Source organism: Emys orbicularis, chromosome 6 (assembly GCF_028017835.1).
Source record: "Emys orbicularis isolate rEmyOrb1 chromosome 6, rEmyOrb1.hap1, whole genome shotgun sequence".
Taxonomy (NCBI): Eukaryota; Metazoa; Chordata; order Testudines; family Emydidae; genus Emys; species Emys orbicularis.
In genome coordinates, this window is record NC_088688.1 from 38,252,425 (window position 1) to 38,275,839 (window position 23,415).

Consider the following 23,415-nt stretch of genomic DNA (forward strand, 5'->3'; position numbering starts at 1 on the left):
AGTTTGGAGTTAACTAGTACACAATCATCTGCCCCTTCTCCGTCTCCATAAATCTGTGTAGTCTGCAATCTCTTTGAACAGTTCATTTAGTACCTCGAGGCAAAAACGAGGCACTTCTGCTATTAACAGAGAAACTTAGCCATGAATTTTACAAAACAATTTCTCATTAGGCACCATTCATTTCCACAGGCAGTGGAAAGGAGAAAGAATACAGCAAAATAAAGTAATGAAACTGCCATTTGTATTTTACACAAAACCTATTCTAAAAATGTAATACGGTTTTGGCTGTTGAATTGCATGATATTTTTTCCAGTAAACATTCCTGTTTGCTGATATCAAAATACAGCTACAGACAATTTTGAATAGTATGAGGTAAGATTGTTATTCTACTTCAATGAATCAATCACTTTTTTTTTGACTGTATGTTAAATCAAAAGAGTTTTTATGTTCAATTAAGTAAAAACAAACATTTTAAAAAGTTCATTAACTTAAATCATTTTAGTAAAAGACTTTATAATCCAAAAATCTATCTTTTTTTTTTAAAAAACACACTAATCTGCCAAGGTTTTATTTAACTTACATTCTTTAATATGGTACAGTTTGTACAAAAAATATGAATGTTTACAGGTATTAACTATATTAACAATGTGTTTTAGTCTCTATAAATTATGCATGTAACAATGATTTTTCATGGTTATTTCAATAAAATTAAACTACAGTTTCAACAGCTTATGATATCAGTTAAAATGAATGCTCTTTATACCTTTTCTTAGTGCTCAAAGTATTCTGTACTTATCATACACATTTTCTTAAAGAAGATCTTTTTATTTATATGCATCTCACCTGTAAGAATGCAATTAAATATTCATTTCTTCTAGGCAAAAAGAGAAAATTTCTCTAGATATGTGCAGCAAGTCACTGAAAACCTGCAAATCTTTAATCAGAAAATTACCCCTCCCCCCACCCCGCAACATCAGAAACCCAAATAACTTATTGTAAAAATACAAGCTCTGTTTTGGAAAAACATGTAAAATGTACACAGTGTAGTGCGCACCTAAATATCTTGATTGTCAAGTAGTACAAGTTACTGGTCTGAGATGTACACATTTATATAGATGAGACATGGCTTCAGTGATCTTTGCTTTTGCTGATTCCGTTTTTCATAGTCTTTGGTGGTCTCTGCCCTCTGGTGTAAGCATGATACCAGAAGTGGAGAAACAGGAGTAAAAACATAGAGCCATAGAGCCAAATAATGAATATAAAAACTGGATACTGGTATGGACAATCATCCATAAAGTAGATTTGTCCTATGTGAACTGTAACCATAAGAAATTGAACCTGGAGGAAACAGACAAGGAAAAATATGCTCAGTTATGCATTATGATTTTTTAAAAATGTAAAAAGATCACAGAATATCAGGGTTGGAAGGGACCTCAGGAGGTCATCTAGTCCAACCCCCTGCTCAAAGCAGGACCAATTCCCAACTAAATCATCCCAGCCAGGGCTTTGTCAAGCCTGACCTTAAAAACCTCTAAGGAAGGAGATTCCACCACCTCCCTAGGTAACCCATTCCAGTGCTTCACCACCCTCCTAGTGAAAACGTTTTTCCTAATATCCAATAAAGATATACTAGAGAGAAGTTTAAATAGCTGTCAGCATAACGTGCGCACACACAAAAAGAGAAGGTTGATGAGAAATAGAATTTGTGTAGTCCTGCAAAACTCCACTCTCCTACTTGGCCAGGGAGAGGTGTTTTTTTTTTATGAAGTAACTTTTTTTTGTTTTAAAGTTATAAACATCATCATGGTACAAGGATAGGGGAGCAGATCTATATCAGGGAGACCAGGGAAGGAACTCTTCCTACCAGTCAGAAGGAAAGGCCTGGCTGGAGCTATTTTCAAGGTGGCACATTCTCAGAGGGATTGATTTTGCCACCCCTTAAAGTTGACTAGTCCCATTGACTACTTGCATAATAATGTGGTAAACTAGAAGTATTAGGCCATTGAGCAGAGGCATAAACAAACTTCTCTTCCTATAGAAGATTTTAATAGTTAGGGATTACATCTGATTAGTTTAAAGAGGAAACAAAAATGGTAGCATGTCTAAAGCATATAAAATGGAACAGAAGGTCACAGGGGTACTCTTGTTTAGTGCAAGAACAAAATGGCAGCCAAAGAAATTTAAAAGGTAATCAAGTTGATAATGGTAAAAAAAAAAAAAAAAGTTTCTTTTGTTTCCCCTTTCCACACTATGATTTATTTGGAGAACTCAGGGCCACACAATATTGAGGCACAGAATTTAGAAGGGTTTTTTAAGAAAGATTGTCAGATGAAAATCGTAATGCTCAATTACAATAGCTATGATAAAAATGCTTCAGACAATTCAGTTATTTCTTAATAAGGCCAAATCCAAATTAAAGAGATATCATCAACTTCTGTAGACCCAAATGTTTACCTTACTTTAAAGGAAGATAAATCCTAAGAAATAGTCCTTGTAACCTTCCTTTTTAAAAAAATGTAAATTGTTAGCCTATTTAATATTGTTTTGCAAATTTCTTTAAAAACAAAAAACAAAAAACAACAACACACTTTGTTCCTAGTGAGAGTTCATACTCCAACAGTTCTTAAATGGACAAATAGTTCTTTATCAATACACTTAGAGTGCAAAGCAATTAAATACACTGAGTACCTACAACTCCCACTGACTTCAAAGATAACTGTGGGTTCTCAGAACCTCCGGAAATCAGGTCAACAGATTTTATTTACACAGTTGACTGGTCTCAGGATTTCTGCTGAACTCAGTTGAAAAGTGAAGGTAAAACTCTTTTGTGCCATTGTAAAAATAATTCTTAACCACGTTCATAGAAGTGACATTAAGAACTCACTCACATACAACTTGACTGACTGCAAAAAGTCTGGCTCAGACACAATACTCACAAGCTGTATAGATGTCATGTGTTTTTTCCACCACAAGTATTTATAATAGGCTGGTCCCAGTGAACAGAGTCCATAGTAGCTGTACATGATGACGTGCACAACACAGTTTAACAGAGCATGGAATGTTCCTAACCCACCTGTAGAACAATAAAAATAGTCCAAGATTGTTACACCAGCAATCCTAAAAAAACAATCCTGTGTCTAGCTACCAAGCAAGGTTTTTGCCTTGTGTTAGTTAAGTAGAAAACTAGATAAAAGCATGAGGCTCTGTGTGGAGGGGTCTCAGACTTTCACTAGCACATAAAACACAAAGATTCAAGTTAAGCTCTGTAGTCACCAACTCTGAAAGATTTCAGCAGTTTCCTTTCTTCTCAGCAAATGCTTATGTAACTATTTTAGCCAATACAAACATTGCAGCATTTTACTAGGGTAAGTCAATTTTCCAAAGCTGTAATAAAAGTGTAATTAGTCTAACTGAATGCAAATAAGTTTTTTGTTAGTGTGTTACATGAAGGGGGCTCAAACACCTCTGCGACATCACCCCTCCTGCTCTACCTCTTTTCTAGATCCCTTGATTGGCTTTTCATAAGTCCAGGGGCTGAAACCATATAGCAATCCTAGCTCTATAGAGGTTCCCAGTAAAGGTACTACAGCTCAAGGCTCTACTCTCTATTCTTTTGAGTCACTCTCTGGGGACAGCTCCAGAGGATCCATGTTCCCAGGACCAGGGAAGACCCAAGGGGCAGAGGTGTGGGACCTCAAGATATGTGACCTCAGCTGCCCATGCAACCCTCAAGTTTGGGACCAAACCCATTAAATGGAATGATAATGAAGGAACTCGTCATTGAGGGGATCCATGCAGATATTTCCTTCTCCAGAACCCTCTCTCCTGCTCAGTTTCCAAAAGGGTTAAATTATCTTGGCCATAGTAGTAATATTTAAGAAGTGAATTGAGTTTTAAATATAGCTGGTCAAAAAATGGTTTATAGAGAGACTGAGAGAAAAGCATTTTGATTATTTGGTGGAAATTCAAATACAAAACATTCTACATTTCCAGGTGAGAAATCCATGAAAAAACTTTTAGCAAAAAAATAATTTGGTTGAAAGCCCAATTATGTATCAAAAACAGTTTCAACTAGCCCTAATTTTAAAAATAAATGTTTCCTTTATTAATGATTAGAGAAGTTAGTGGAGCTTTCCCCCTACACAGATGACCATCATCAGTTTTAATTGAAAATTCTCTCTGAAATGTTGTGTTTCTAGGTCACATATTCCCAAACAATTTGACTGCTTTTCTGAGACTAAATTGATTTACTTTTTTAGGCTGCATAGTGAAAATTCATGGAAGAAGCCTCAAAATGAGTTACCGTACATTAGAAAAAAGCTACCAAGGCAACATTACAAAAATACTGTTACAGAAGAAAGTCGCTGCACTGCATAAAAATGGTTTTCAATTCGCTTTGTCAGGTCATAAGAAGGAGAAGATCCTCATCTCGTCAAAAAATCATTTGGATGATTTGGACTAAGAACAAGGTCAGAGGGCTGGGCAGTAGACAGCATAATGCTATTATTTAAAGGAAAGAAACAACTAGGAAATGAAATACAAGATAAACATCAGTTGTACTGAAATTCTTGGAAATTATTTTAAGGCATCAAAGAGAACATTTGGAAAGATTAGTTTAAAAGATAGGCAATAAAGCTTTGAGAAAGAAACAATATTCCAAAGATTACATAAGGGAATATTACTGACAAGTCAAAATGGATCTCTCACGCTTTGTGGAAAGCATTTGCCAGATTACCACATAGGAGATTTAAGTCTGAGATGCCTTGTCATGGAACAAGTGCACAGCTGGTATACCATTCTGAAGTCCAGCCAGTATGGGTAATGTAATCTTTTTTGGGGGGGGTACTGTTAAGTGCAGGGCATACCAGATTAATGTGTTTTATATTAACAGATCTAAAATGGTCTGATTTGTAAACGGAGGAAGGTAACTCCAATTTTAGTACTACAGTACCACTGATTTGGGGAAAAGGATGCAGTTCAAAACATGAGAGTTTCTTTATATATTAGAAATTGGACTCAAACACAGTGAAAATATAGCAGTGTCCTTCATTAGCTAACTGCACATTAGACAACTTTCCATGGAATCCACGCAAAGCTTTTGTACCTCTTTCAGGACATATTTTTGTATGCATGCAACTAATATACACAGGAGGGATTAGGTAGGCAAAGGTTCTCTCCTTCAATTAAGCATCAAAGCTGTGGAAAAAAACAATGTCAAGGAAGATGGGTGAAATGTTACAGAAAAGGAAACTATGCCCAGACAAGTACTTCTGTTGTCTCCACTGATTTTTCAACTAGTAACCCCTTCCAGACACACCACCCCTAGGAATAAAATCCCCCACCAGGGGTTCCAACGGGCTTGCATTCTCTCTGCAGGTTTCAAGCTGTATGCTCTTTTTAGGCTATGTCTATACTACAAGCAAGGGCTATGATTCCCCAGCTCACGTACACATTTGCAGTAGCTTGATGAGAGCTGGCATGAGTATAAATAGTAGCATCACTGTGGTACAATGGGCAGCAGCACAACTTAGCTAGTATGTACCTACTATTTTCAGGATGCTTATACTCTTCATGGCAAGCCATGCCCGACACTGCATGTCTGGCCATAGTAAGGTTACTATTTATATGTGCACTAGCGCTCATCAAGCTACTGCAGGTATACGTATGTGAGCTGGAGAATCATGCTTCTAGCTCAAGATGCAGCCTTAAGTCTGTTACACTGTAAAGCCCCAGGTTAGAAAGACCATGTATTCTACAAGTTTCTGATGCAAGGATCGCTGGATTTTTGTCATTTCTGCTCTGTGGAGAGACTGTTGAGGCGAGCGGACGGATTTATAAGGTTAGGGTAACAAGAGAGTATAAAGACCGAGTGTGAGGGAAAAACAGCAGGTGGTTTTCCCAGTTCCCAAACATTTGGATGCTATCTGGCTGAATTTCCAAATCTTTTAAGTTGCTGGCCCTCCACAAACAGATATCACTGTATCTAACTAGCTCTGGAAAAGTTACAGCCTTATCTTTGGCTACAGTTCTGCTCCCAAAGGCCAGTCAGAAATAGTTGCAACAAAAACTAGAATAATTTCTAAATAAAATTAAGGCTATAGAGAGAAAGAATGATGAGAAAACACTCTCCCCTCTGATTAGATTTGTGTGTTCCAAGGGACAATGTCAACATGAAATCTACTCAATTATTTTTTTAAATAGTTTCAATAATAAAGTACCTGCCCCATAATTCCCCCGCTGGGTTTTACAAACCACAACCTCCCCATTGGTATGCCACCCCTTCTGCCCCTAGCTGCCCCCCACCTCCACCCCCAGCAACAGGGGGAAATGACTATACACAATGTGTTGTCAAATGAGCCAACTGGAAGATTTCTCCCTCCCTTATAATCTAGTTCAGGTACAGTAATCATTGGGCATTGCTTGTAACTCTAGTAGATACAAATTATGACCAAGTAATTTTTTTTTTTAATTGACAGTGTCCATTTGAACATGTTTTTCATTTATAGAGTATGGAGGTTTTACTACGACACATATAGCATAATTTTAGCTCTCTTGACTACCTGCAGCAAATTTGACTCCGAACCACCAGGTCCACGGCATGATTGAGTGATGCAAGACATGCAGGAATGTAATTTGGCCCTCTTTCTTTCGCAGAACAAAAAAGATCTGAAATAGTTTTAAGAATAAGAGATTAGAAAAGTAACACGTAAAAGTAGTTTGCAGTTGTACGCACAGACGTAGGTTGCTCAACACAGTACATTAAAATTCTTTGCACTTATGCTCATTTTATGTATGTGGAAATTGAGTGACAGACTGAGGGGCTGATTTTCAAAGGCACTGAATAATCTAAACTTCTATTACAAATAATGCTGCAGAAGATCAGCATTTCTGATCAGTTCAGATGTCTCAACTCCTAGCTCCATGCTCAAGCCACTAGACCACAACCACCTCTCCTTCTAGGACTCTTCATCCACAGTACAGTAACTCCACACTTAAAGTCGTCCCGGTTAACGTTGTTACGTTGCTAAACAATTAAGAAACACGCTCATTTAAAGTTGTGCAATGCTCCACTATTACGTTGTTTGGCTGCCTGCTTTCTCCACAGCTGGCAGCCTCCCTACGATATTCCCCTCCCCACCCCCGCACGCCTCCCACCCCCCACCCCCGGCAGACCCCGCAGATCAGTGCCTTCCCCCTCCTCCCCGCACCTCCTGCCCGCGGCAATCAGCTGGCTTGTGGCATTTAGGAGGCAGGAGGGAGGGGGGAGGAGTGAGGACTCGGCACGCAGGTTCTCCCTCCCTCCCTTGCCTCCTGAACACCGCAAGCCAGCTGATTGCCCCGAGCAGGAGGCATGCGGGGGAGGGGGGGGGAGCCTTGCGCGCCAAGTCCTAGCTTCTCCCACCTCCCTCCTGCCTCCTAAACGCTGCAAGCCAGCTGATTGCCCCAGGCAGGAGCGAGGACTCGGTGCGCCTCCCCCCTCCCTCCCCTGCCTCCTGCCTGCGACAATCAGCTGGCAAGCTGGCTTGCAGCGTTCAGAAATGAGAGGAGGGAGGGGGGGGAGGAGCAAGGATGTAATGTGCGAAGTAAAGGGGGAGGAGGTGGGAGGAGAGAAGAGGCGGGTCCAGGGTGGGAGCTTGGGGGAAGGGGTGGAGTGGATGGGCTGAGGGTTGAGCCTCCTGCTCCCGGCAAAGTCAGTGCCTGTGCTTGCAAGAACAGCAAGAGGAGCAGCCGGACAATCCATCCTCTTCCACTCTCTGACTCCACCACCTCAACCAAGCTTCATACTCAGCAGTGATGATTGTAGTATTAAATTGTTCCTTTAAAATAGTTTAAAACTTATACAGTACCTGTATTAAATTGCTTGTTTAAAATGGTTTAAAATGCCTTTTGTCTGGCAAAAAAAAAAAAAAAAAAGTTTCCCTGGAACCTAGCACCCCCTATTTACATTAATTCTTATGGGGAAATTGGATTTGCTTAACATAGTTTCACTTAAATTCGCATTTTTCAGGAACATAACTATAACATTAAGTGAGGAGTTACTGTATTACAAAACTGTCTATATAAGATATTGCAAAAAAAAATATTCATACTGGTTCAGTGTTTCGTCATTGTAGTGAGGGTCTGGAAAATCAGGCCCGGGTACCCCTCCATGCTTCAATTTCTGATATGTATAAGGGTTATAATGGTACTTCACCTTTTTAAAGCTCTTGAGATCTATGACTAAAACATTAAGTCAAAATTGAACTGATGTGAAGCACGTAGGCAAGGTTTAGAAAGAATTGAAAGCAAGAGAAGTGTGGTTTTCAACATATTTAGTGAGGAAGTCAATTCCAGATGCAGCAATCTAAATGAAAGTGACACCCATTTTATGGTGGCCAATTACTGAGAAGTAACTTAAGAGGCGAAGACCGGAGAATGAGAGTGTGCAGGATGAAGAGGTGGATATGAAATCAGAGGGTTGAATGAAATAAATCCACAGAGTCCTGAAAGCCAGAAAGGCACTTTTAATACATTCAGGGATGGCTATGAAGCCAGTGAAAGTAATGGAGGATGCAGGAAAGATGGCCCCAATTCTAGGACTGAACTGTCCAGCCAGAGTATTTTAGACCTCTTGAAGTTCTGAGTATAACAAGTTGAGAAGAGTATCGGAGGCAAATGAAAAGACAGGATTTTTTAAAGATCTGACTTTAAGGCACAGAAGAGGTACACAGAAGGCAGAAAAGATTAGTTACACAATGGTTCTGATTCAAAGACAGACTATCTAGCACTTGACATGTTAAGAGCACTGCAGAGACAATAACTGCCCAAAGATGTGAAAAGGAAGGTGGGATAATATTGAGAGGGTTGAATGTGGATATTCTCTATGGACATAGTGCTGCCATAGTAAATGTCCATCAATCTGCCAAGGAAAACTGTTAAGGGAGCAAAGGGCAAAAACATTCTAAAAGTAGAATACAATAGATGGGAATGAATGAAGAAAGAAAGAAAGAAAGAAAGAAAGAAAGAAAGAAAGAAAGAAAGAAAGAAAGAAAGAAAGAAAGAAAGAAAGAAAGAAAGAAAGAAAGAAAGAAAGAAAGAAAGAAAGAAAGAAAGAAAGTAGAGTCGGATGGCAAGAGCAGGTAGAAGATGGCACCCAGAAAGAGGAGAATAGAGTGGTCAGATGTGACAGAGAAAACATACATACAAGACTGTTTTCATAAGGCTAGAAATAGTAAAGTAAGCAGCACAATAGTAACACATTAGTATGTTGCCAAAGTTTCAAGCAATTAAACTTTCACAATCAAACTAAAAAGAAGCGAAGATATAGATACCTAAATAAACGAGAAGGCACAAGGGCAAGTATACAACTAGAAGGATTCAGATGAAGAAAATAACTTTTCAGGTCCAGGACTAATTCAAGATCACCAGTCAGTAGATAGAGAAGAGAGGGAGGTCACTCAACTTCCATTTCCAGCATTCCTGGTCCCTCCAACAGGAGATCTGAGCTCTAGTTAGTTGGGCCTTAGAAACAGTCCAGAGTGTCAGGTTAACATTGTGTTACTACACATGACTGCCAGGATGGGTACTTTAAATTGAGGCAGGTGGGTACAGTTGGCTGTGCCAGACCCCCAACTGCCAATGTTTGCGAAACGTGAGGGAAAGTTGTTGGGGAGGAAGTGGAGGAAGACTTAAAGCATAACCAGCTCTTGTTTCCAGCCCATCTACCCTAACGGAGTACTTCCCAGGACAGTTTAAAAGAGCCATACCATGCTATCATTTTTAGAGACTTCCCATTGTAACTAATGAGGAGATAGGCTTAAAAGTTTATGGTACAGAAATGCCTGAAATGTTTCTCCACTCTCACTGTTATTCTTTACTAACAGATTCTGTTGATTGAATATATGAGGTCTGATTAGTGAGCAAACAGAGTACAGCTACTGTACGATCCAACTGCTATAAACTCCAATGTCCTTTTTTCTCTATGGAGATCACAGTATTTACCAGGTTGTGTCACTACATACTTACAGTGTCTAATAATTCAATGAATTTGGAGAAGTAGTACAGCCAACAAGTCCGAACCATCTAAAAAAATCCAAAAAATACACAGGGTCAAGTCTACTGAAGTCATTAGAACATCAGTATAATTTTTGTTGGTTTTCTTTAAAAACAAGGAAGCAAAACAAATGCCTTTTCAGCCTCAGGGAACTTTAAAATGTTGAACTAAATAAGCAAACACTGGATAAATTATTTAATTTTTTTTAAAAAAAATAAACCATTTTAATGAAATCTGAATATCACATAAGATATGTCAAGTCTACACTTTATATAATTTCTTAAAACATTTGAATAAAAAATAAATACGCTGAATCCATGAGTCTCTATCAAAACCTTTGAGTTAAAAGCTGCTTTTCCATAAAAAGAAACAATCTGGGGGAAAACATTTGATTTTGAGGTCAAGCTTTATAAATATAGCACAATATATCACGTATTGTATTAAGGGCTTGTTTGGTTTACAAACATATGTACTCCTAGGTAGAAAAAGATATACCAAATCTAGCATAAAGGTTCTATCTATTTAGTTGTAAATCAACGTTTGAAGGGCTATATGAAGCAATGAAAATGTACCTTTCTTTAGAAAAGAACTGAAGAACAAATAGAAAAGTTGATTAATATTGAAGATTTAAATCAAGGTTTCCACTTGGTGATTTGAGTCACTGATTTAGATCAATCCACCCTGCTAGCACATGTTGCCTCCAACATCCCTTTCATCACCCTTTATAGTCACTTATGTGCTCTTCATTATGCATCAAGGCATTTTCATTAAAAGCATTCCAAAAATATAAAAAGTTAATGTAGCATAACAATTAGCTTCATTTGGTTACTTACTCTCAGAGCTGTAGGTGACCTGGAGTAGTCAACAAGGTCACATCGGAATGAATAACCTGTGGCCCAACCAGACATAAGAAACTGTAACAAGGAGAAGGGGGAAAGGAAAGATTTACTTTATCACTTGAGAAAATTCATTAATTTCAGTTGACCTTAATAATCACATAATGATTAAAAAAGCCTGTGCAGTCAGTCAGCTTGTCAGCTGTTATCTACCTCAAATGTGGGATGGCAACACTATTAAACTCGGCTGCTGTAGCACTGTAGAGATTTGAATCTCATAACTTGACAATATGGATGAGAACCCCAACTATACCCACGTCAGTGTACCTAAGCCTCAGTGCCACAAGAGAAGAAATAGCTGCTCCCCCGAACAGACATTAGATCAGTGTCTCTCTTCTCACTAGGGGAAGCAGGTGATTGAAACAAATAAACCATCCCCCAAAAAAGTGAGTATTGGTATTGAATCCAGGCATTTTGATACATAAGATACTTTTAAAGAGTCAAGTACTAACACAGAACCACATTTTTATTATTTAGAAGTTAAGTAACTCAATTCTTCACAGATTTTCTACAAATGGAAATACAGTACATGCAGGACCAGGGAATTCAGCTAATTAAGTCTTTGTATTACAATGTAGCCTGTTCAGCATGTATTTGTGACTGGCCAACAGTGTAATAAAATAATATCACACCATGATGAGGAAATCCTAGTAACAAGAATTAACATCCAAAAGTTACTATGTCCACATAGAATTGGAACTGCAATTTGTACATTTGTCAGATGTCCCCTATGCACTTAATGATTTTGGCCAATTCACATGCTAGGTTGAACTGCACATAGTTTCATAGATCTATTTGCAAAAAGTCCATAATAGGGGACCCAAAAAAAAAAAAAAAAAATCCAAAAAAAGTTTTTACCAAAGTAAATAATGTTCTGCCATGGGTTCCCCTCTCCCCCCCCCATTTACAACATCCAGCTGAACTTCAGTTTATACACATACAACCTGTTTCAGCAACTGTTTTAGTGAGTTTGGTTGTCTGTAGCCAACAGAAGGGGTTTGAGGCTAGAGAAGAATCAGCACTGGACTTCTTTTATTTGGTACCACAAGTATCTCGAGTTCTTGTCAAAAATATTTACTTTGTGATACAAGTTAGACTATAACGGTCAGAAGATATGGGGAGCTGTCTTGAGATCACATGCAGATGTACAGTATCAATGTAACAGGTGTCGCATCTAATACTCCTTCTATTATTATATTAAAACTCAGCCAAGAGCAACACTGTAAATATTACACTTTGTGTCTTCTCTCTTCCTCACCCCCTGAATCCCAGCCAATACTATAAAAACTCCACTTGTGTTGAATGAATATTCATTAATTAATCATAATTATCCATGCATGTATGTATAATAGGAAACCAAGTTTTCCTGGTAGGTGAAGAGTTGTAGTTTCAATCAAACATCACTTGAATAAGATAAGTAAAAGATTACCCATTTAACAAAGCAGACACTGAAACCAACAGAATTTCAAACATTGTAAGTGAACTGAATACCAAACACACCCACAAATGGCTTATAGCCAATGAGGAAAAGAATTAATTATATCTGGCATACGGTATCTATGCATTCTTTTGTGACATTTTAAATAAAGGCTTAATGATAGGCAAATCAAATATCACGTTAGCGTCAAAAGTGAAAGAGGCAAGTGTTTATTTTTTTAATACTCCTAAAAACAGCACAACCCTAACAAGATCTGTGGAAGCAGGAAATGCAAAAGGAAAGCATGCTTTTCAACCTTCTTTGCATTTATGGTATTTGGCACAACAATTATTAGCCAACGTATCCGTTTTTTTTAAAAGACAAATGTAAAGACTTTGGAGCACTGTTTTTAAAAGCAAAAGCTCAGTCTAACACATTATGAAGGTTATGGGAACTGGGTTAACTGAAGTACAGCCAATTTGGCAGCAATATCTGAAAAATTCCCTAACCAGTATGCCAAAGATGAAAATAGCTACCACAATAGTGTTGTTTCAGCTGGCCAGTTGTAGAAAACTATCAGGCAGCTGCTTGTAGTATTGCTGTACTAGTAGCCACACTGTTTATTGTCCCAATTTAGTCTCTTTAAACTAGCATTTCTTTAAGTGTGTAAGAGTTAACTCTAAATGATTATTTGTAGGTGCACACCATGCACATACAGAAATTTATTTTCTTGGTCATTAAACCCAATGCATCTCACTTGATCACGGTCTAGTAAAAATGTTCTTTTCTCCTAAAAAGCCTAGCTTTTTGTTGAGCCACAAGTCAAATACCCCAGAACTCTTCTAGGAAAGGTTTTATTAATTATTCTAGAAACCTTGTTTTATATGGATTGAGACCCTAGACTAAATTTTGTAAATAAAAGGATCATTTACAACATTACAAAAGTGCGATTGTGCAATTTAAAAACCAAAAACTAATTGAAGAGGATTTTGCACTTAAACATTCCCTGTGCGGTGTGGAAAATCTCAACTTATTCTATCATGTGGCAGCCACAAAAAGTAAAAGACTATAAACAAAGCATGCAACCTGCCAGTCTAGTTTAACCTTCCTCGCCCAAAGAAGTTCAAAAACTAAAAATCTAAATATTTTCCAGGTTTTAAAGCAGGGGTTCTCAAACTGGGGGTTCAGGACCCCTCGGGGGTCACGAGGTTATTACATGGGGGGTCGTGAGATGTCAGCCTCCACTCCAAACCCTGCTTTGCCTCCAGCATTTATATTGGTGTTAAATATATTTTTTTAAGTGTTTTTAATTTATAAAGGGGGGGTATCACACTCACAGGCTTGCTATGTAAACGGGGTTACCAGTACAAAAGTTTGAGGACCACTGTTTTAAAGTGTTCTATTATGGTCTAATATAAAATATACAATCACCCTCTTGACTGTGTTTAACTTTCATTTACAGTCATTGTTAAATTTCTATACTTTGTCCTAAGAAAAATGCCAAATGATTTTTCTCGGGGAGGTTCTCTCTCATCAATTATGCTAATTGTCACAATTACGGTATCCAAAAAAATTACATAATAGTAGCTGAGCTAGCTGAAGAAAAAAGTTAAACAAGTAATTATAAAGAAATACTTACTTCATAAGTCATATACACTGAAAGGGCTACCACACCAAAATTGTAAAATGCCATTATCTGCCTGAGTTCAAAAGGTTTTCGGTTTTCCATGAGTTTTGGTCCCAAAGAAGTGACAAAATAAATATAGGCTCCAATGATAATAGTCTGTGGCACAGGTGAAGACATGAGTAGGAAGCCTTCCACTCTTGGATCTAGAAGAGAGAAAAAAAAATCCACAGGTTTTTCATAATGCTTTTTACATCTACATTAACTTAACAATGAGGATATTCTTTTGTTAAATTCTTGATTAAATTCTTTTCTTAAATTGTTTCTGCTTTCACTGCTCAGGTTTTAGAATCACTTATTAGCTTTGGGTTTTTATAACTTGCTTTAACAAGATTTAGTACCTCCAGGGTTGTTAGCCTCTTCATAAACCAATATTGGTCCTTGCCAGATTCTTTGGAATACCAATCAAGGTAAGTGATTAAAGCCACTGCTGCCCTTGACCACATAATCTCTGCAGACCAGAGGTCAGTTTCTTTCCATTCATCACCTGGCAGTGATTTATTCTCAGTTTAAGTCTTCACATTTAAGTCAAATTAAAAAGGCCATTTTATTGGCAATGTAGAGAAAAACGTTAATATATACTCAGCTATACTAATACACCTCTACCCTGATATAACGCTGTCCTCGGGAGCCAAAAAAATCTTACCGCGTTATAGGTGAAACCACATTATATCGAACTTGCTTTGATCCACCAGAGCGCGCAGCCCCGCCCCCCGGAGCGCTGCTTTACCGCGTTATATCCGAATTCGTGTTATATCAGGTCGTGTTATATTGGGGTAGAGGTATACTATAAATTGCACCACTAACCAGGCACAAAAATCTTACATTTAAAGTTACACATGTGCTTGCTTTTATTGCACACCACATCATCCTCAGGTACAATTGGCTGTTCTGTCCCACACACAAATAGTACAAATAGTCATTAAAGGATATTGCCTAATTCCCCACTTCCAATCTCATATGCACTGTCAGGCAATTCTCTGTCCACACCTTGAAGAAAATTCTGGGCATGCTGGCTAAGCAAACCTTTCCCGACAGACTCATATGTAATTCTAAAGCTATTTGCCCAGATAGAGTCATCCTTCACATACTCCTCCCTCGCCATGATAAAAACCAACAGAAATCTATTAACAGGTATACTTTGCAGATTTATTCATCCATAGATGGTAAGGAGAGTTCACGCTCCCTCTCCCCCTTGGTCTATGGCAGGGGTCGGCAACGTTTGGCACGCGGCTCGCCAGGGTAAGCACCCTAGCGGGCCGGGCCAGTTTATTTACCTGCTGACGCGGCAGGTTCGGCCGATCGCGGCCCCCACTGGCCGCGGTTCGCCGTCCCGGGCCAATGGGGGCGGCGGGAAGCCGCGGCCAGCACATCCCTCGCCTGCGCCGCTTCTCGCCGCCCCCATTGGCCCGGGACGGCGAACCGCGGCCAGTGGGGGCCGCGATCGGCCGAACCTGCCGCGTCAGCAGGTAAATAAACTGGCCCGGCCCGCCAGGGTGCTTACCCTGGCAAGCCGCGTGCCAAATGTTGCCGACCCCTGGTTTATGGAGTTTGTTTCACTCAAATTACCCCTTAAACTCATCTGGCACTGAGAGTTAGGTCCGCTGCACATACGATGACATTTGTAGCGTTCCTCCTAAGACATTTTTGATGCCCACTATTGGTGCGACTGAGTCTTCCCAGCAAAGGTTTTGGTTAGTGGGAGTCTGCAGGGCTTCCAATTAATCTGGCTATGGAGTGACTTTCAAGGTTGTTTGCTGGATGTCTTTGGGATGAAAACTCCAGTTATTGGATGCCGTCAATTGGAGCCCAAGTTTTGACAAAAACTTTGGAAGCAGGGTTTCCACACTGAGAAAAGTGTGTGTCACATCATCACTCTCCTCCAACATCCATTCACACACATGTCCTAGATTGGATCTGACTCCCACCCCTTGCATCAATCTCCACTCCATGGAAAGTATGCATTGTCACAAGACAACGTAGTTCAAAAGCAAAAAGAGGAAGAGGTCTTGCAAGCAACTGATCCAGGCTGCGTATGAGTGACATTAAACTCTTTTGGGAAAATGTGAATATTCTTAAAGAACTTCAAATTGTAAATTGGGAAAAGCCCCTATTTTTAAGAACTTTGTCCTTTCTTGTGTTTAATCATACTTGGTTTACTAGTTTGGAGAATGGCTTTAAACCTGGAAGTTTTAACCAGATGATTTGACCCACTACCTACCACCTGTAGAGCCATAACACAGTGCCTGTTAAATCTTGCAATTCCTGAAAGTTGTCCCCACCCCTCTCTCAGAAATATCTGGTTTTGTGCAGGGATTGGTAGGTCCAGAGTTGAGTCGGCACGGTAAACAGGGAGAATTCACATTAAAATTATCCATATGGAGAAAATGCTGTGAATCCCTCCCCATGTAGCTTACAAAAGGTGTTAAGTACTGTGTCTAAAGTTGCTCATTACAAGTCCCGTTTCCCTCATTGACATCGGTTGGAGCTACATTCAAGCTTTTGACAGTGACATCATCATCTTTTTTAATTCTGGATCATCATGGGGATCTGGAAGGCTTGACTATTTCTTCTTCACTGGGAAGTATAGTGACCTGATTAGTTGTTTTGGACCCCTGCTTTTACCAATTACCTTTTGGGGGGGTTGTTAGGTTTTTGAACAATACCAACATGGCTTTTGAATTAGTATTCTGCTGCTTTTGTGGCTTGCTGTCATATTACTGGGGTGAAGTCATGAATCCAGTCCTTCAACTTACTGTTGCAATGTTTTAAAAGAACTGCTCAATTCTCTAATTTATTTGCTCACATTTACAAAGCATTAGTCAAGTGCTCTAGGCACTATAAACAAACAAACACACACACACACACACACACACACCCACACACACACACACACACGGCAAGTAATCAGAACTGTAAGAGGATCGCCACGCCCTCACAACAAGCCACTCCCTTTCACCGACTCCATCAGCTCCTTCCCAATAATCCCTCTGCCTGTGCCTGGGAGAACAAATGTCTTCATCACATCATGATGCAAGACACCATATCCAAGCTCTGGCAGGCTATGGGGTGAGCAACTCAATTCCAGAGTCAAGGATTCTTCAGCAAGAGTGCCCTACCACCAGATCCATTCCATTTTAACCGAAGAGCTGTTATCTTGAGTACTTATCTGATCCTAACTGCTATGATGCTGCTCAAGGAGAGAAGTGGCTTTCAGGTAATCTGTCCAAAACCCAACTGTAGTGTGTTTATGGGTCAAAAATAGCACCTCAATTAAATGCAACTCCTCCTGGGATCAATTAACTCCTTAGTGTACCCCTATTCCAGTGATGGGCAGCAGAACAAAACCCTAACACAAGCAGCATACAACATTAGCATGGAGACCCTGTCTCTCATCTCCTTCTGGGACCCATACAACCACTTGTTAAATGGCTCAAGTTTTAATTCAAGTATTTTATTTGTCTTGTTGCCTAACAAAGCAGTTTTAAATTTCAATACACACAATCAGAACCTGATAAACCGTATACACTCTTAAAACCTTACTACTCAAAAGAGAATTAGAAGTCTCCACTAACCCACCCAAAATCCTGCATAAGGCTGCCATCTTAACACTGCAGAAGTCAGAGTGTTAGATGAGAAGCTTCCATGTTAGTTTACGAGGCTATTAGGTTCTCTTGGTGCAGTATTTGCATCTTCACTTCATGGTGTATTTTTAGGCTGAAGAAGAACTCACTATGACACCCCTGGCTCCAAATGAAGTTTCTCCCACTCCAGGTCTGTAGTCTTACAGCTGCTCTGCCTACATTGTCCTTATCAACTTCTTGTTCTCATCCTCATCATCTGCTTCTGGAGATTCATCCTCCTCCTCTGGTCCATCAGAGTTATCCTCTGGGCTAGCACCTCCATTCACTTTCAGCTTGCCCCCTGGCACCAGCTGTGCCCAATTCCCACTGATGATGGGGAAAAAGCTTTCAGCTATGGTACTAATCTGAACTCATTCGTCCCAGTCCCAGATATACAGCATCTTTCAGCCATTCATATTTACAGTGAATTTCTGTTCAGATTTCGCCTTATTTGTCCAGTTCAAGGCAACATATGCTCTACAGCCATGGTATTTTCCATTGCCTGCATCTAATTCCATAGCTATAGAATTATGAAAAGCCAGGACATTCAACACATACAAGTTCAGAAATGGAACTAAGCAAATATACAGCACTATAAAACATTCACGGTAAACCACAGAATGATTTATATACTTATTCCTGAACTTTGAGAGAGTATGAATACTCCCTTTCAAAACAGGAACTTGATGCAGTGAATCACTTACAGGAGTTTTCAACATACAACGATAAATTATCAAGGTTTACATTTTCTTTCACTTGCTACTTTAGTACCAGGAAGAGCAAAATACATCACTTTGTAACAGAATACTTTAAAATCGGTTAACTAAGAAAATGTAACTCCATTTATAATTAAATAAAATTAAAGTTTTAGACTGTCCCAGTACAATTTCAAAATGTAAAGTGCAATTCTGCTGATAGTAGAGATTTTTTTAGGAAAGCCATTCTGTACACACACTGTCTGAAGTTTTAAATCCTTAGCAAATCAACTTTTGTAATTGCGAAAGTTACACCTCTAAAGTCTGCATGACATTATACTACTTTTCTTTACAGTTAGACATGTGAACATTTAGCTTGACAACTTAGGTGTAATTAGAGAAAGACAATGCTATTTTAAGTTAGCAATACAAAATTATGCTTAACACAACTCCACATCTGTTAAAAAGCCTTAAAGTTAGTGGACATTAGGATTTAATGACTCACCAGCATGTTTAATCCATTCATCATAAAGCAGTGCAGCTTTTGATGTCAAATTGCTAAAGGCCATTTTCACTGGGATAAGTGGATATTAGGACTTCTCCTGCAAAAACACAAACAAAAACTTTTTTTTAAATCTATCGAGTATTCTTGGTGGAAGATTTTCAAAAGCAGCCCTGAAAAGAATATAACAGGGAAGGTCAGCAGTACACTGAATATTAATTAGACTAGTAAGCATAATAACTGTATTATATTCTGCTTGATGCAACTTGTAACCTAGGGTTACCATATTTTGAGTGTCCAAAAAGAGGACACTCCACGGGGCCCCGGCCCCGCCCCCGCCCATGCCCCAACTCCACCCCTTCCCCAAAGTCCCCGCCCCAACTCCGCCCCCTCCCCTGCTTCCCGCGAATATTTGATTCGCAGGAAGCCTGAAGCAGGCAGCAGGTAAGCTGGGGGGGGGAGGGAGGAGGCGCGGCCCAGTCTGGCCCCCCCAACCGAGCGGCTCCCTCCGGCGGCCGGCCCCGACGTCTCCAGCCTGGCTCGGCTCGGGCCCTGGAGTGCCGGCCCCGGGCCAGCCCCCGGCCGAGCACCCCCGGGCCAGCACCCCCGGCCCGGCCCCCGGCTGAGCACCCCCAGGCCAGCACCCCCGGCCCAGCACTGCCGGCCCCCGGGCCCAGCACCCCCGGGCCCCGGGCCAGCCCCTGGCCGAGCACCGCCGGCCCCTCCCTATTTTCCCGGACATGTTCGGCTTTTTGGGATTTCCCCCCGGACGGGGATTTGAGGCCCAAAGAGCCGGACATGTCCGGGAAAATCCAGACGTATGGTAACCCTATGTAACCTATTCAGCTAGTACAACCATATTATTTGTTAATCTCCACATACCGAAGTGTTACAATACCACAAGGCTCTACAGTTGAAGAAGCCATGTGGTGGTTAATCATTACAGGTAAGAGAATAATAAGGAGCAGGTGATCTTACTCACACTTATCACAGTCTTCATTTTAAAATCCAACACAATGATGCTATGAGAGCAGAGTTGCAAAATTACTCCCATACATTTGCCAGCTGGAAAATGAAGATGTAAGACATGGCAGGAGAGGAGCTCGTACCTCCCCACACTTCATTTAGATGTGCATTTATAACTAGTATGTAAATTACAGTCTGCCAATGCAGATTTAATCACTGTTTTTACTGCAAAATTCTGTCCTGGGATTAGCACCATTAAAACATGCTACTTACCCAGTCAGAATGAGGCAGGAGGATCATTCACACACAAACTATATTAATTTAAAATGTTAGACTATAGATAGATTTCTACACAGCTGGAGAAAGGCAGTGTGCAAATACCCATCCAAACCAGGGTACATGAAAATTATATATATATATATATATATCAATGATTTTTTTTCTGGGCGGGGAGGAAAAGGAATCTGATTTTATTTAAAATTGGAGTTTTTTTATTCTGTTAGTTAAATTATAAAAAGTGTTCCTTTAAAAAAAATAAACCTGTTTAAAAAGAAATCTGAATTTACTACAAAATATGCTAAGACCTAAATTTATAAGCAGCTCTTAAAACATTTAAATAAAAATAAATATGCTGAATCCATAAGCCTCTAACAAAATACTGAATTAAAGACTGCTTTTCTATATAAAGAAATAATCAGGGGAAAAACATCTAACTTCAGAGGTCAAATTTTCTAAATATGGTACTATAGATCATATACTGTATTAAGGGCTTGATCCTGTGGGGGATCTAGGGGCTGTGTATTGGGTGCAACAGTCTGGCAAATTCATCACAGTTGTTGGAACCAGGCCTCTGCTTCCAGAAGATACCATCAGCTATCTCATCAGGATCATCTATTGAGCCCACCTGGGTAGGATGACCACGTTTTCAAAATGCAAGAACAGGACACATGCAGGAGCCCTGCCCCCATCTGTGATCCCACTCCTGTTTCTCCTTCTTCCCCCTGGGGGAAGGAGGAGGAGCAGGAGGTGGGGCCTCTTGTCTAGGCGTGCTAAGGCCCATCTCAACCCCCCTGACCAGGAAGAGATTGCTGCCACCCCGAGCACGGGCAGGCGCAGAGCGGTGCCAAAGGGAATCCAAGACAAATGCTATTCTGGAGTCATTCAGCCTGAGACCAGGACTTTAAATGTACATTTTGGAACTGTCCCACCCAATTAGGGATGGGTGGTCACCCTACACCTGGGTGGTCTCATACCCCTATTCTCTAGCTTCTTCCTACAGGAGCTCTGATTGGCACAGTTCTGAAATTATGAATATTTATGAATCCATCCACTATGGAAACTTACTCTCCAGCTCATGGGAAAAAACAATGATCTGTCCAGTAACTACCAGCTCTTGCTTTTGGATGGTTCTGGGCACTTCAGGTAAATGGCCTTGCTCTGTCTCCTTGCATGTATACACAGACAGATACAAACAAACAGAAATCCATTAGTTTCTGAACTGCTTCCCTCTGTCTCCAAACAAATAAAATACTGCAGTGCAAAAGGCTTGTGGGTTACATGGGCAGAAGTCTTGCATTGTTGTAAGGTCTTTTGTTTTTCTGGGGGTTGAGTTCTGTAACAAGGGAGAAGGAGCAGAGCATGCAACCAGAAAGGAGCAATACTGGTATCAAAGCAGAGCACTATGGGAAGAAGGGACAACATTTTTCAGAGTGCAATGTGTAGGTTTGATTTCAACACTTGGGAACTGGAGAAAAAACTGGTTTCAGCTCATAAAAAGACCCTATTTGGGAATAATTTTCAAGAAATTGCTATACCTCTGGTAAAAATGGAACGCGTGCCAAATATAAACAATGTAAAGAGATGCAAGGCCTGATTGTCAGAATGAAACATTACATAAAGTGCTCCTCAGAAGGCAATGTTTTTCATGATGATGTGAACATGTCTGAACAATGTGGATCAAATGGTTAGTAAAATTATTTTCCCACCATTCTTATGGACTGACTACCATGTCCTATTATGCTAATTATGATCACTTAGATTGTCATCAATCTGTGTTTTGGGTGGTTTACTTATGAATTTCAAAATATAATTGGTATGTTAGTTTGTTGTGGGAGTACACCTCTACCCAGATATAACCCGGTCCTTGGGAGCCAAAAAAAATCTCACTGCCTTATAGGTGAGACCGTGTTATATCGGGTTCGGTCCGGTCCGGTGTACCGGCAAGAGCCGGTATGCCATACTGGACTGAACCAGCTTCCCCGGCGGTGATTTAAAGGGCCCGGTGCTCCAGCCACTGCGGGGAGCCCCGGGCCCTTTAAATCACCACCGGAGCTCTGGCAGCGGGGCTCAGGCGGGTATTTAAAGGGCCCGGGGCTCCCCGCAGTGGCCAGAGCCTCTGGCCCTTTAAATCACTGCCTGAGCCCGACTGCCAGAGCCCTGGGGCTCCGGCAGCCAGGCTCGGGCGGTGATTCAAAGGGCCCGGGGCTCCACACGAATTCGGATATAACGCGGTAAAGCAGCGGGGCTTGGGTGGCGCTTTAAAGGGCCCGGGGCTCCCCGCTGCTTTACCGCGTTATATCCGAATTTGTGTTATATCGGGTCATGTTCTATCGGGATAGAGGTGTATTTATCAATTATATTTTTACTACTTGTGCTGGACTTCTGTCAATTTTTTATTGACCAATATAATAAAACATTCTAGGCAAAGATTTCCTGTTTAAAAGTAAAGTTTAATTACACATTTACAAATTTTAAATATTTTTTTAAAAAATTTCCAAGCTATATGTTGCTAAAGATAAGCATTTAAATAGATTCAGATAATCCTATATTCCCTATAAAACTGGGTTTAGAATAAATTATATCATTTCAACAGTGGTACAATGAGCTGCAGGAGGAGGAATCTTTCATTTAGAATCTTTTTTTTTTTTTTAAAGCAGTGCATTGAATAATACTTGACTTTTTTTTAAAACCATTTTGTTTCAGGGTCCAGTTTAGGCATCAGGGGTTATCAAGGTCCAGCTGCAACATCTACAACTTCAGAATCATCTGCTGGTACCACCAGCAGTGCTGCAACTCAACATACCTCAGATCACAGGCACTGACTTTCATTTTTCTGGGTGGGTGCTCCACCCAGAGGCCTCGCCCCCACTCCACCTCTTCCCCTGAGACCCTGCCCTCACTCTCTCTCTCTCTCCTCCCACCCCTACTCCAACCCCTCTCTCCCCCTCCCCCCGCCTCCTGCCAGCTGCCAAACAGCTGTGGCAATATTTTTTCCCATGGATGCTCCAGCCCTAGAGCATCCACAGAGTCGGCGCCTATGCCTTAGATAGTAAGTTACCTGAACAATGAAATAAATAATAAATAATAATAAATAGTAATAAGACTTTCTTCATCATCCAATAAAACCATGGAGGAGTTCGTAATCAGGACCAGCAAATTCCAGCAAGACTCCATAGATGAAAAGATTGCAATAAACTCTCCCTTTCATGTTCTTCAGAACAAACGTTTTAATGACATTGTTCAATCATTACAACCAGATTACATTCCACCCAGCGAAGCAGACGTTGCTGGAAGGTTGCTGGATACAGTGTCTGATAAGG

The 23,415-nt window shown here is 40.3% G+C and overlaps 1 protein-coding gene across 1 annotated transcript; it reads right to left on the minus strand.

The window, feature by feature from the left end:
• Positions 1-1,128: 1,128 nt before the first annotated feature.
• ELOVL7 (ELOVL fatty acid elongase 7) lies at positions 1,129-18,917 on the minus strand. The gene is made up of 7 exons (XM_065406713.1): positions 18,854-18,917; positions 13,986-14,176; positions 10,867-10,947; positions 10,006-10,062; positions 6,561-6,666; positions 2,937-3,073; positions 1,129-1,338 (listed from the first exon to the last, which is right to left on the minus strand). The coding sequence occupies exons 1-7, from the start codon at positions 18,915-18,917 to the stop codon at positions 1,129-1,131; spliced, it is 846 nt and encodes a 281-aa protein (XP_065262785.1).
• Positions 18,918-23,415: the final 4,498 nt, after the last annotated feature.